The following is a 12,440-nucleotide window of genomic DNA, read 5'->3' as shown; positions in this document are numbered from 1 at the left end:
CTGAGAGGAAGGCGACGAGAGACTTCAAGCATTGGATAGGCTCGCCCCGCCCCTACAGGCGGATGACCCTGCCCCGGCTGCAGGACATGCCCCGCACCAGGCAGCTGAATGGCTAGCTACGCCGCTGAGTTGACCAATTTCAGAAAACAAACACCCCCTTCAATTTTGGCCTCTGACTTGGTTACACTGAGGTCAGCACCAACCCTACAGTGCTAGATTCTGATGAGTAGACTTTGAAAGGGATAAATGTTACACTGAGCATATGAGCCAATCTATGCCACTGAAGTCTATTCTGATTGGCAGCTGCTCTTCAGGGTCTCAGGCAAGCAGGAAGAAGAAGAGTTTGGATTTGATATCCCGCTTTATCGCTACCCGAAGGAGTCTCAAAGTAGCAAACATTCTCCTTTCCCTTCCTCCCCCACAGCAAACACTCTGTGAGGTGAGTGAGGCTGACAGACTTCAGAGAAGTATGACTAGCCCAAGGTCACCCAGCAGCTGCATGTGGAGGAGCGGGGAAGCGAACCCGGTTCCCCAGATTACAAGTCCACCGCTCTTAACCATTACACCACACTGGCTCTCAGGAGCCTTCACTAACACTGATACCCGAGATTCTTTTAACTGGGAAGACATTCTGTATATATTTCACCACTGAACAATATTGCTTAAGACCATTATTCACTGTAGTTAAATTAACTCTTTGCCAAATCACTACACCACCCCATCTAAAATGGAAAACTTGCTTCCTGTTGAACCAGGAAGGTCATACCTTTGCAGTGAAGATGGCTTGCCTGGCTTCCGGTATCATATACAGCTGCTGAATAGTTGATGCCAAGTAACACGTTGCTCCAAGATTGGTTAGACCCACAAACCTGCACTCAGCTCTGACATCATCATGTGGCCAATAATCCCACTTGTAAGGTGCATGGGAAGCTGGAAGAAATGGCAATTTTATTTCTTAATACTGGGTTTCAAATAATTGTCTACCTGATTATTTGTGACAAGTCCGGATGGCCACTGATTGTCTCTTCTCCTAACCACACTATATTTGGAGTTATACAGTGGTACATTGATTTTTGAACGTCTCGGAAGTCAAACGTTTTGGTTTTCAAACATCGAAAACCCAGAAGTTAACTGCTTCAGTTTTTGAACGCTTTTCAGAAGTTGAATGTGTCATGTGACTTCAGTATTGAGTTTTCCATAAGTAACTGCTTCGGTTTTCAAACGTTTCGGGAGTCAAACGGTCTTCTGGAACAGATTACGTTCAAAAACCAAGGTACCACTGTATTTTGAAAGCTACCCAAGGAACCACATTTCTGCATTGTGCAGAAATTCAACACTTATACACCACTTCTGCACTGCCTCTGGAATCAGCTCCCCTCTTTAAAGTAGGAAAAGCAAACAGCTCCAGTTTGTGTGGAGTGACTATGAGCACTCTGCTTCTTTGAAACACTAATATGAACCTTTCAGCGCAAGCAACTATAAAAGCCAGTAGGGATCAACTTGCTGGAGGGGTGAACCCAATGTTATATGCTGGCAACTACCCATCAGTGGAATATTGTGTACAGTTCCAGCCGCCACAACTTGAAAAAAGATACTGTAGTGTTGAAAAAGGCTCAGAAAAGGGCAAGCAAAAAGGGTGCACCAAGTCCCCTATGAAGAAAGGTTGCAGTATTTGAGACTTTAGTCTGGAAGACAGAAGGTTATACGATTGCGCATGCCATGGAGGAAGTGGATAGAAACACATTTTCCCCTGCTCTCTCGTCAACACTTGTGGACTCCAATGAATGGCCTAGGACCCTCGTACCTACGGGACTGCCTCTCCTGGTATGCCCCACGGAGGACCTTATGGTCCGCAAATAATAACATTTTGGAGGTCCTGAGCCTCAAGGAGATTAGACTGGTCTCGACTAGAGCCAGGGCCTTTTCGGCCATGGCCCCAGCCTGGTGGAACGCTCTGTCACAAGAGACCAGGGCCCTGCGGGATTTGACATATTTCTGCAGGGCCTGCAAGATGGAGCTGTTTGGTTGGGGATCAGTCTGACTCTTAAATAAACCTTGTGGAAGGAGGGGTGTTAAGGTATATAGAAGTGTACATATGGTTAATTTGAATATATTATTGAATATGTATATTATTGAATATTGTACACCCAATGTATCAGTCACATGGGGGGCTTCACTGTGTTTTGGTGGTTGGTAAAAAATAAAATAAGGACTTCTTCAAGTAGCAATTTAAACAATGGAACTCACTCCCGTAGGAGACAGCGATGGGTGCCAATTTAGATGGCTTTGAAAGACTAGACAAATTCACAGAGGACAAGGCTATCCATGGGTACTAGCCACAATGGCTATCCTCTGCCTCCATGGTCAGAGGCAGTAATGCTTCTGCAGTCATTTGCTGGAAACTAGAAGAGGGGAGAGGGATCTTGGGCGCTGGTCTCGCTTGAGGGTTTCTCCACAGGCATCTGGTTGGCCCCTGCAAGAACAGGATGCTGGACCAGATGAGCCACTGGCCCGATCTCGCAGGCTCTTCTTATGTTCAGATCCATTTACTGAGCCAAAAGAAGGCACTGAAATGAAAGCCAAATGGATGCTGGCACTGTTCTACTTTTGCTAATTAATACCGAACATGGAACAGGAGAACAACCAAGAAACTCCAGCATTTTCTCAGAAAATGTCGGCAACGAAGATCTCCCCTTAAAAAGCAAAAGCAAACAGATTTCTGCTTGTTAAGGAAGGAAAGGCTTCTCGCAAGGGGTGAGCCAAAAGGGCACTGTAGCATTTTATCAATAAACATCCAAAAATTCAAAGGCAAGGAGAGACACAGAAAACACCCTGCTCATTCTCAAATGCTGAGAAACTAACAAAAAATCCTTACATTGCATGTGCTGTGCCATAACCCAGTTGTGGAGCAGCCTGTAGTTCTCTACGGAACCTTTTACCATTTCTACCAACAGGTCGTAGGCAGCAGCCCTTGAAGAATGAGACTTGCACTTTGGCTGTTGACGATCTTTAAGGCTTGGCAGCAAGAAGAGAAGATTGAAGATGTCTCTCAGAAACTCCTGCAAAATGAGAGAAGTATAACAGCGAAGGTTATATTAATGGCAATTTTGCGTGGTGCTCTACGGAGAAAGTCAGGCATGCAGAAGCTTCATGAAATCAATGGGGTTTACGGTGAAAATTTCCATTTTAACAAGTATAACTTCTCTGGTTTGCGCCCAAGGTTCTGAGCAAACTGTGGTGGGAGAGCAGGTCGAGTTCTTACCTGCCCTTCTCGGGAGAATTTAAAAGGCGGTTTGTGTTTGACTACGCTTGTTGCCAGGCGGAGCAGACCTGTAAGACCATCATCTTCTATGTTGCCATCTTGATGGTCAAGGATTTCTCTGCTGTAAAATGCAAATTGAGTGCCGGTCAGCTAAAACGAACACTCTCCTATTGAAAATACGCCCGAAGTGAACTAGCAAATTTAAAGCTTACCTTCGAATGCAATCTGCCAAATGTCTTGCTAAGGCATCTAAATCAAGCAATGTGGTCTAAAGACAGAGAGAAATATAGGTGTAAATATAAATAAATTGGTGGAATACACTGGTTGGGATATGCAATTTTAGTCTCACTCTTGTACAAAGAAAAGGATTTTTTCCTTTGAAAATAAAGCTATAGGGTCGTATTCAATTTTTTCCTTTTTTAGGTAAACTGCTTTGAGGGTTTTTTTCTCCCTACAATTAAGCAGTGTATAAATGTTATGAAATAAATAAATAAATCAGGTGCACCCAGATTCCTGGGCAAGCCTAGTGGAAATTCAGAAATTCTTCCTTCGACCAGCAGGCCTCCAAAACAGTATCACAAGCTTTTGAAATTCCTTTCATGCAACAGAGGTCTGCTGTCTGGCACAGGGAGCTGTTGTGTAAGAAAAGCAAGCCTAAAGCTCTTTTGGACTGGAGAAACTAGTCATGCTGACGTTTGCCAAGCATTTTCTTAAGTAAGTCTTAGGTAAGCCTTTTTCCCCCCTCCGATACTTACAATCTTAAGATTTATATCCAATTGGCTGCGCTCAAGCAATGACTAGCTCTGACAAACGCAGTTGAATCCTGCTTGGTTGCAAACCAACAGTGGAGAGCCTTATCTGTGTTAAGCTTGCATGTATGAGAAGAAAAGTAGCAAGTTTTGTTTGCCTGAACTAAAAAGCCCAAACTCACTGGCCTTGTGTGTGTTGTGTGTATATAGACAGGTCCCATTCAGACTCCTGAAGAAAGCCATTTTTGTATGAACGTGCAAAGGAATTTGTCAACAGAACAGCTACAAGGATTGCATTTTTCAGTTCTTGAGGCTTTTAACCCATGCTCCGAGTATAGTCAAACCTGCCTCAGTTTCGAAGGAGCAAGGTTGCAGGGAGCATTGGTGGTGGGGGATTCTTTAATATAAAACCAATATATATAATATAAAACCAATTGTACCTACCTGACTAGCATCTTTTACATGTATATTATCTATTAGTTTGCACAGCAACCAGAAATATTCCTTACAGCCAGACTGTAAGATAGGTTCTTCTTCATAATCTTCAATCTGAGGAAATAAAAGTTTGTGTTTTATCTATTTTGATCCAAAAAACCACATTGAATATGATGAAGGGTCAAAACTAGATGGTGACTATTACTTGATCTATTGGTCTGGAATGCCAAAAGGTAAACAACTGAGAAATTGTTTTACCTTTGCTAATACAAATTGCGAATCGGTGCTTATGTAAGTCATGCCAAGAAAACAACCTTAGTTTTATAATTATGACCCACCTATTCCAGGACAAGTAACCATAAAAAGTTTACAGCAGCATATACATAGCAGCGGGACATGGGTGGCGCTGTGGGTTAAACCTAGGACCTGCCGATCGAAAGGTCGGCGGTTCGTATCCCCGTGGCGGGGTGAGCTCCCGTTGTTCGGTCCCAGCTCCTGCCTACTTAGCAGTTTGAAAGCACCCCTAAGTGCAAGTAGATAAATAGGGACCGCTTTCTAGCAGGAAGGTAAACGGCGTTTCCGTGTGCGGCGCTGGTGCTGGCTCGCCAGATGCAGCTTAGTCACGCTGGCCACGTGACCCGGAAGTGTCTTCGGACAGCGCCGGCTCCCGGCCTCTTGAGCGAGATGAGCGCGCAACCCTAGAGTCGGTCACGACTGGCCCTGATGGGCAGGGGTACCTTTACCTTTATACATAGCAGCATATAAGCGGAGGGGTGAAAGGTGAGGGGGGGCATGTCAAGGGGAAACTGACTGCATCAACACATGACATTATAAACCTAGCAGTGACATCCACTGGCTGGATAGACAGTAACAGCATATGGGAAGGCAGGTAGAACAGAACTGATCTTACAGAGCTGTGTAGGTCCACAAGTAAATGTTACAAACTGGAAAACCAGCAAGACATACAGTCTTTTTAACGGCTGATCTAATCAAAATGCACAAACCATCAGGACTTGGGGAAAGTAGGCAGAGAAAAGCTTGCTCTTGCTTTAGCAACTGCTGCTAAACGCCCCCCCCCCAAGAGGCTGGACTCAAAAATCTGAGAACTGTGGATCAATTTAATTGAGAGAAATGTGTTTTTGTTTGCTACACAATACAAATGCCATACAAATGAAGCTGCTAAGCTTCTTGTTTGTTTTTGTTGTTGTTTTACCTTGATAGGCTTTAACGCCTGAGCATCAGGAAGAAACTTGAGCAACGTTGAAGCAGCCAGTAGCAGAAAAGATCTGTTTATTGAGTCTCCCCCATCCAAACCTGACAACGATAATTTATACAGGCCATTGCAGGACTCATGACGAACTGCAGTCTGAAATGAAAAGAGATTGCCATAAGATGGAACCAATTTAAATGAAAACCTTTTTTTAAAAAATCCTCTTTCCCTCTAGTATACTTATGAAAACTACTTTCAACATGTCTGTTAGTTGCTGGCATTCTGAAACTCATCACTTGTGCTAGTTTTATAGATGAGTGGAAAACCAAAGGCTTCCAACCAAGTGCTGAGAACTAAAGAATCATGCAAATGGAGCAATTTATACTGAAAATCAATTTGCAACCTTGGTTTTGAAAGCTGAAGAGAACTGCTACTTTATACCCTAGATGCACAATGAGGGCAATTCAACAGGCTTAGGTAACAATCCTATAGATACTAATCTCAGAACAAGTTTTATTAAACTCAGCAGATTTCACTTCTGAGTTCTACCCAACAAAGTCATAAGCAAAGTAGGCCCAATGAAATCAATGGAATTACCGTATTTTTCCTTCTATAACACGCAGATTTTTTCTCCTAAAAAGGAAGGGGAAATGTCTGTGCGTGTTATTGAGCGAATGTGTGGTCCCTGGAGCCAATTGGTGCTAGGGGAGGCAAAAAAAAGCAGGCAAAAATCAAACCGCGCGTCTCCTAGAAGGGAAACCTGAAAGAGGAAGCGGCTGCTTTCCGGCATTCTGCCTCAGGGTCTTACTGCCCACCCACCTCTGTTTCCTTGCTGTGTTTGCTCAAACGGAACAAAGAGCAGGGAAAGCCCCTCCCCGCCAGGCAAGCAGAGGGGAAAGCTGAAAACATGCAGGAGGGAAGAGAGAGAGAGAGAGAGAGCGTGAGCTGGCTGGCTTGGGTGGGTAGGTGAGGGAAAACTTTTGCCTTCCTGTCCTCCCTACCCCTCTCCTGCATTCTTAGCCAGCTGCTTCTCTGCACACCCCTCTCCTGCTCCTTGTCCCTTCTGTGTTTTTCCTTAAAATGTGGTTAAAAAGCATGGATCCACATGGATCCTAAGGATCTTTGCATTGGGTCAGCCCAAATTCACCATCAGATCACATAGCATGTCCATGGCTACAGCCTGCCCCCCAAAAATCACGCACCCACTGTTGCCTGGGGCTGCAATGGTGCAAAAATGTGGTTAAAAAGCATGGATCTACATGGATCCTCAGGATCTTTGCATTGGGTCAGCCCAAATTCACCATCAGATCACATAGCATGTCCATGGTTACAGCCTGCCCCCCAAAAATCACGCACCCACTGTTGCCTGGGGCTGCAATGGTGCAAAAACGTGGTTACAAAACATGGATCCACATGGATCCTCAGGATCTTTGCATTGGGTCAGCCCAAATTCACCATCAGAGCACATAGCATGTCCATGGCTACAGCCTGCCCCCCCAAAATCACGCACCCACTGTTGCCTGGGGCTGCAATGGTGCAAAAACGTGGTTACAAAACATGGATCCACATGGATCCTCAGGATCTTTGCATTGGGTCAGCCCAAATTCACCATCAGAGCACATAGCATGTCCATGGCTACAGCCTGCCCCCCAAAAATCACGCACCCACTGTTGCCTGGGGCTGCAATGGTGCAAAAACGTGGTTACAAAGCATGGATCCACAGGGATTCTCAGGATTTTTGCATTGGGTCACCCCAAATTCACCATCAGATCACATGTCTGTGGCCACAGCATGAAGCACAAAAATGATACATCCACTCTTTCATTCAGAATGTTTTTTCCCTTGTTTTCCTCCTCTAAAAACGATGTGCGTGTTATGGTCAGGTGCGTGTTATAGAGCGAAAAATACGGTAAGTTAGTCCAGTCAGTGGGTTAACTCTGAGTATGACTTACTTGGCTACAACCCTTTGAGCGGATATGCCTAAGAATATGTTGTTAATTAGGAAAGCAAATGAGATATTTGAAGCTAAGACCTTTCAACTGAATTTGGCTCAAGGGTTTGTTAATGTAACTAGAATTATGTTTCCCCACCCCTTAGGCTTACCTCAGGAATGAGAAGGGTGAGTTTCTTTAGCCAGTCTTGTAAATTATCGCTGTCTGCTAGGCTGGATTTCACCAAAGAGCAGCAGTGAGCCCAGCTCACTAAGAGCCACATTGAATAGTGAGTAACTAAAAAGAAAGAACCACATACAATTGTCATACACCACACACATGCAATGACGTTTCATTTATTTAAAGGCGCACAATATACAAGAACAATCACAGCATCTTATTTCCGATTTACTAAATCCAGATTAACATGCATTGCATAAGCTTTCATGGGTCAGCAAGATACAGTTCTGCCTTTAATGAGGTGTGCATGCCCATATATTCCTATTATTTATTTTCCAAAACACTAGACTGCCAAAGGGAAAAATAAGAAAGGTGGAGTCCTCTGAAACAGAGCTTCTGTATACAATATTTGTCATGTGTCTCTGCCTGCCCAGGTTAGGAGGAGGAGGAGGAGACAACCCATCCTTGGGTGTTCTCATTGCACTATGCTGAGAATGAAGATTTTGCTTAGATGGTCTCAAGCATGGTAAAAGGGTAAGGCACAAAAACAAGAAGAAAGAGGCATTAAGCTAACAGAAGGCCTGATAAGACATATGACACTTGCAAACACATGGACCAAAGGTTGGTGTGTATTTTCCCCTTTCTTCCAAGAAAGCCAGCTCCCACAGTGTTGAATCCCACTTGACATTTTAGTGCTTGTGGGAAGAACCTGATTGTGAAAAGCCCTCATCATGGTAAAGTTACTGAATTATGGAAGCACTAACATCATTACTTCACAAAAGTCTCCATCTACCAATCTCAAGGTCTGGACAGTAAACAAAACACAAAAATCTACTGGAAGAACTGAGCTGCTACAAGAAAGCTTGCAGTTTCAAGCAAAAACAAAAACTCTGAAGTGTGTTGCCACAGCTTTTGCGCCAATCTGTATACTGCAGGAATACAAAAAAAAAACAGCTCCCTTGGCTAGATACACACTCTTATTCATCACAGTAAATTGAAACTCAGCATGACACTTATGTTCACATCTGAGCTGCAAGGCTGGCCTTCACAAAAATGAGGTATTCGCGCCTTCTTGATGGAACTAGCCTAAAAGTTCTTTCCAAGCCTCTTTGGAGCCAATTATTGTTCTCTCCTCCACAGAGCATAGAGAAAACATACAGCAGAAGCCCTTGTCAGGTCAGATAAACTATCAGGTGAACAAAGATGGCTCTGACACCCTACCATCCTTGCTCACTATCCAAAGCGAGGGAAAGAAAAATGTTGCGGTCAGCTGCTTGTCTGTGCAACAGTAACACACCCACACACCTCAATTTTGCTGTTGCTTCAAAGCAGGCAGGTCTGGAACTGCAGAACACTCCAGACACTGAAGAAGAGCAAGCATGAAGTCACATGAACAACCATGACACTAAAGCAAGTGGGAGGAGCAGTACACTCCTGGATAATCTCCATCTGTTAAGTTTCCTAATGGTGCATAATGCTCTATTCTGTGAGCTCTGCTTTCAAATTAATTTCCCCCCTCCACTCCTTTCCATATAGAAGGTTAGAAACCAGAACTAAGTTTGCCTTGAGAAGTGACATGGCTTTTAGATTACAAGCCTGAGGGCAGGTACTGTATTACCTCCTGATTTTATAAGCTGTTCTGGGCTTCTTTTCAGGTTAAAGAGCAGAGGAAAAAATGTTTAAATAAACTGGAAAGTGCTCTGAACAGCAAAAATAAATACTTCAACACAGCAGCTTCACTGCTCAAGTCTAATAAATTGCTCTCCATAGCAAAGGTTTGTTGGTCAGCTCTACTGCATGGGGAAATCTTGTCTGAAATCCATTACTCATGATGACATGACATATACAATTAGCTATGAATCAGGAAAAAAGATTTTCAAGAGCGAAGCTGTTAAGGGTTTAGTAACCTTCCTGTCTTCATTTATTCACTAACCTTCATGTCTTGACCTATGATCAGCTTGAGCTTTCAATACCCTGTATAGGAAGAAAATCAAGTCAATAAGATCTTGGTACAAAACTCTATTAAAAAAACCCAAACCCTTCTGCAAAAATCAAGCAATGAAAAGTGGTATTTCTTTTCATTCCTCAAAATATTACTCATTTATTCTCAGTGGATTATTAAAATATTAAAATACAATTTAGTATGAAGGGTTTTGTGCTCTGCTCCTAATTTTTCCCTAGGATGCTTTGTGCAATGAGACTAGCAGAGAACAAACTAAAATGCGGATTTTTTCATAACTATGCAAATGCAGGAAACTAACTTAAATGCCGTAGTATTTCTAACATTAAATGAGGGGAAAGGGGGCATTAACTGAGGGCAAAGCAGAGAGGTCACACTGTGCGGTACCTTGCGCCAAGTTAGGAACGGCTGCTGGGAATAAACCTGATTTAGGCCCCCTGAGATACTCAGAGATATTCATGACAGGCAGATTCCTAACTTGGTGTGGGCTGTAACTCCCTTGAGGTCAGCTTACTTCTCCTTGGAGAAATATATTTAGCATGTCTGGAAAATAGCGGACCTGCTGCATCCTGTGCCAGCAACGAGGGCCGTGGGAACTGCCAGGACTCACACCAACAGGGATCAGGGCAAATGGAATAGCCAAACCAAGTGTCTTCAGCAACCAGAATGATGCCCAACACCAATGCAGAATAGTGGCTAATGGGGCAGCTCTGGGCTAACCTAACGACCTTCTTTCAATCTCTCGAGGCCTCTGGGCCAGAATCGGGTCTTCTTTGGCCAGCCTTTGGGCACCAAGTAACAAACAAGGGAGCACGTGCAGTTGCTCACTTTTCCTTCAGCTCTTGAGGGCTGGTTTGCGGTTCAAGTTTGCAAAATACTGAACTAAAAAGACACTTTAAAGAAAACCTAAACAGCTTCGTCTATTTGTAACTTCATAATCCTTTCTGAAACTGGGAAATCAGTATGATGCTTTAATGCAAATATGTATACTATAAATCTTACCAAAGATATTAAAAAAAGGTTATTGTACCTAGGCGCCAGGTTGTCATACGTATAGGCAACACACATAAGTCGCTGTATCGAACTGGTTCCCTGGACAAGTACAAGAAATACCTTTAAAAAAATTGAAGCCAAAAGAAAACAGTTAATGCAACTGCTATCTTAAAATATAACATATTTCTTATGCTTTAAATCAAATCAGAAAAATAAATGTGCTGACTCCATGTATTGGGGTGATAAGCAAGATACCCTGAACTTCAGCCAGCCATCCAAGTACATTCAAATTTCCTATGTCTTAAGAAAGTGTTTTCTACTCTGACTCACAGTTGGATTGCCATCACATGCTGCCTCACCCTTTTTCGTTTGTTTGTTTATTTACAGAAGATGCTAGGGATTGAAACTGGGATCTTTTGCACACAAAGAGTGGGAGAAACCATAGTATTTGGACTGCTGGATAGTGCCAAGGAAGAAAAATGTTTTGGGGGGAGGGATTTCAGACTGTATTGAAGTACTAACAAAAATCTCTCTTTTATTCTCTAGGTATGCAGTCTACAAACAAGTGGACTCTGTCTGTATGCCTGCGTCTGCATGCACACAATGTCTTTCTTAAGTCTTGGGAATGGAAGCCACATAGCTGAAGAATCCAAGACTGAAAGAATCAATATGCATCGGGATAAGCCAAGTTCAAAAAAGTTTATGTTGAAATTCCTTGTTCGTTTCTCACCTCTGTCAAGCGAGGTATATGCAGGCCCTTTGTGTGGTCTCCCGCAGTCTTGCGTGATTTCCCTGGCCAAGTTCTTTTCCTGTGGCTCTCTGCTACTCCAGACCAGGCAAAGACATCGTGATAAGCCAAATCCAGATCAGAAGGATCTACCGCAAACTGGCATATCAACTTCAGCAAGCACGCAAGGCAGTCTAGCAGCCACTGCAAATAAGAAAAGTCTGGATTAGCTTGGCTTTCCTTTGCAATTTGTTCAGCTAACAGCAGGACATTTTAACAGCAGCGCTACAGGAACACTGTAGAAATTCCCACGGCTCAAAGAGCCCCATACGCACTGCAGATCATAAAGCCCCGAGAACTTCGGAAAAGGACTCTGAAAATATACTCCACAGGCAGAAAACAGCTGACATACAAGCTTTCAAAAGCACGCCTATGCAATGGTAACCCATCTTATGATTAAGAATCAGGCACGCCACCTACCACAGTCCATGATTCCTGCTCTTTAGGCTCTAGAATCCCAGAGTTAAAGATTTCCAGGAGCTGCTGAAGCCCTCCAGAAGCAACAAACTACAAGGAGAATAAAAAAGTAGCAGTAAGAGCAAACGAAAACCCCAAACAACTTTGGTCGCAGGATACAAGTATATTTGTGTACATTACCGAGCAACTTTTTATTGACTCAAGAAAAAGAGTTCATGTTTCCTTTTAGTTTTACATGCTTTCAAAACTGCAATCCCACATTTGGTGTCTAAAATGGAAGCAGACCAGGATCTCTGCTATCTTGCTCTACTACCTTATTCTCTGTTAATTTGTAAAACACTCTACTGATAGGATCATTCACATAATACTTTCACATCACAGTTTCAGCAAGCAAGATGCTTGTTTGCAGCAAGCTAGACCTTTCTCTTAAAACTGTGCCTTCACTTATGCAAGTTCTGAAATGTCACACTAACATCAACAGAAACAAGATTATACATGCAATCACTAGAATAGCTT

At 43.2% G+C, this 12,440-nt stretch overlaps 1 protein-coding gene across 2 annotated transcripts in view; it reads right to left on the bottom strand.

Moving 5' to 3' along the window:
- USP34 (ubiquitin specific peptidase 34) overlaps window positions 1-12,440 on the bottom strand; it is a 103,755-nt gene that overhangs the window by 33,491 nt on the left and 57,824 nt on the right. For both annotated transcript variants that reach the window (XM_079968365.1, XM_079968366.1), the window contains 11 exons: window positions 11,928-12,014; window positions 11,451-11,651; window positions 10,758-10,840; window positions 9,701-9,741; window positions 7,760-7,884; window positions 5,660-5,812; window positions 4,456-4,560; window positions 3,475-3,530; window positions 3,263-3,383; window positions 2,876-3,059; window positions 767-930 (listed from right to left, as the gene is read on the bottom strand). In XM_079968365.1, coding sequence (XP_079824491.1) covers window positions 767-930; window positions 2,876-3,059; window positions 3,263-3,383; window positions 3,475-3,530; window positions 4,456-4,560; window positions 5,660-5,812; window positions 7,760-7,884; window positions 9,701-9,741; window positions 10,758-10,840; window positions 11,451-11,651; window positions 11,928-12,014 — 1,320 coding nt within the window. The remainder of the gene's footprint in view (window positions 1-766; window positions 931-2,875; window positions 3,060-3,262; window positions 3,384-3,474; window positions 3,531-4,455; window positions 4,561-5,659; window positions 5,813-7,759; window positions 7,885-9,700; window positions 9,742-10,757; window positions 10,841-11,450; window positions 11,652-11,927; window positions 12,015-12,440) is intronic.

This window comes from Podarcis cretensis (genome assembly GCF_951804945.1).
Source record: "Podarcis cretensis genome assembly, chromosome: 3".
Lineage (NCBI taxonomy): Eukaryota > Metazoa > Chordata > Lepidosauria > Squamata > Lacertidae > Podarcis > Podarcis cretensis.
This window is presented reverse-complemented; position numbering and strand designations above follow the sequence as displayed.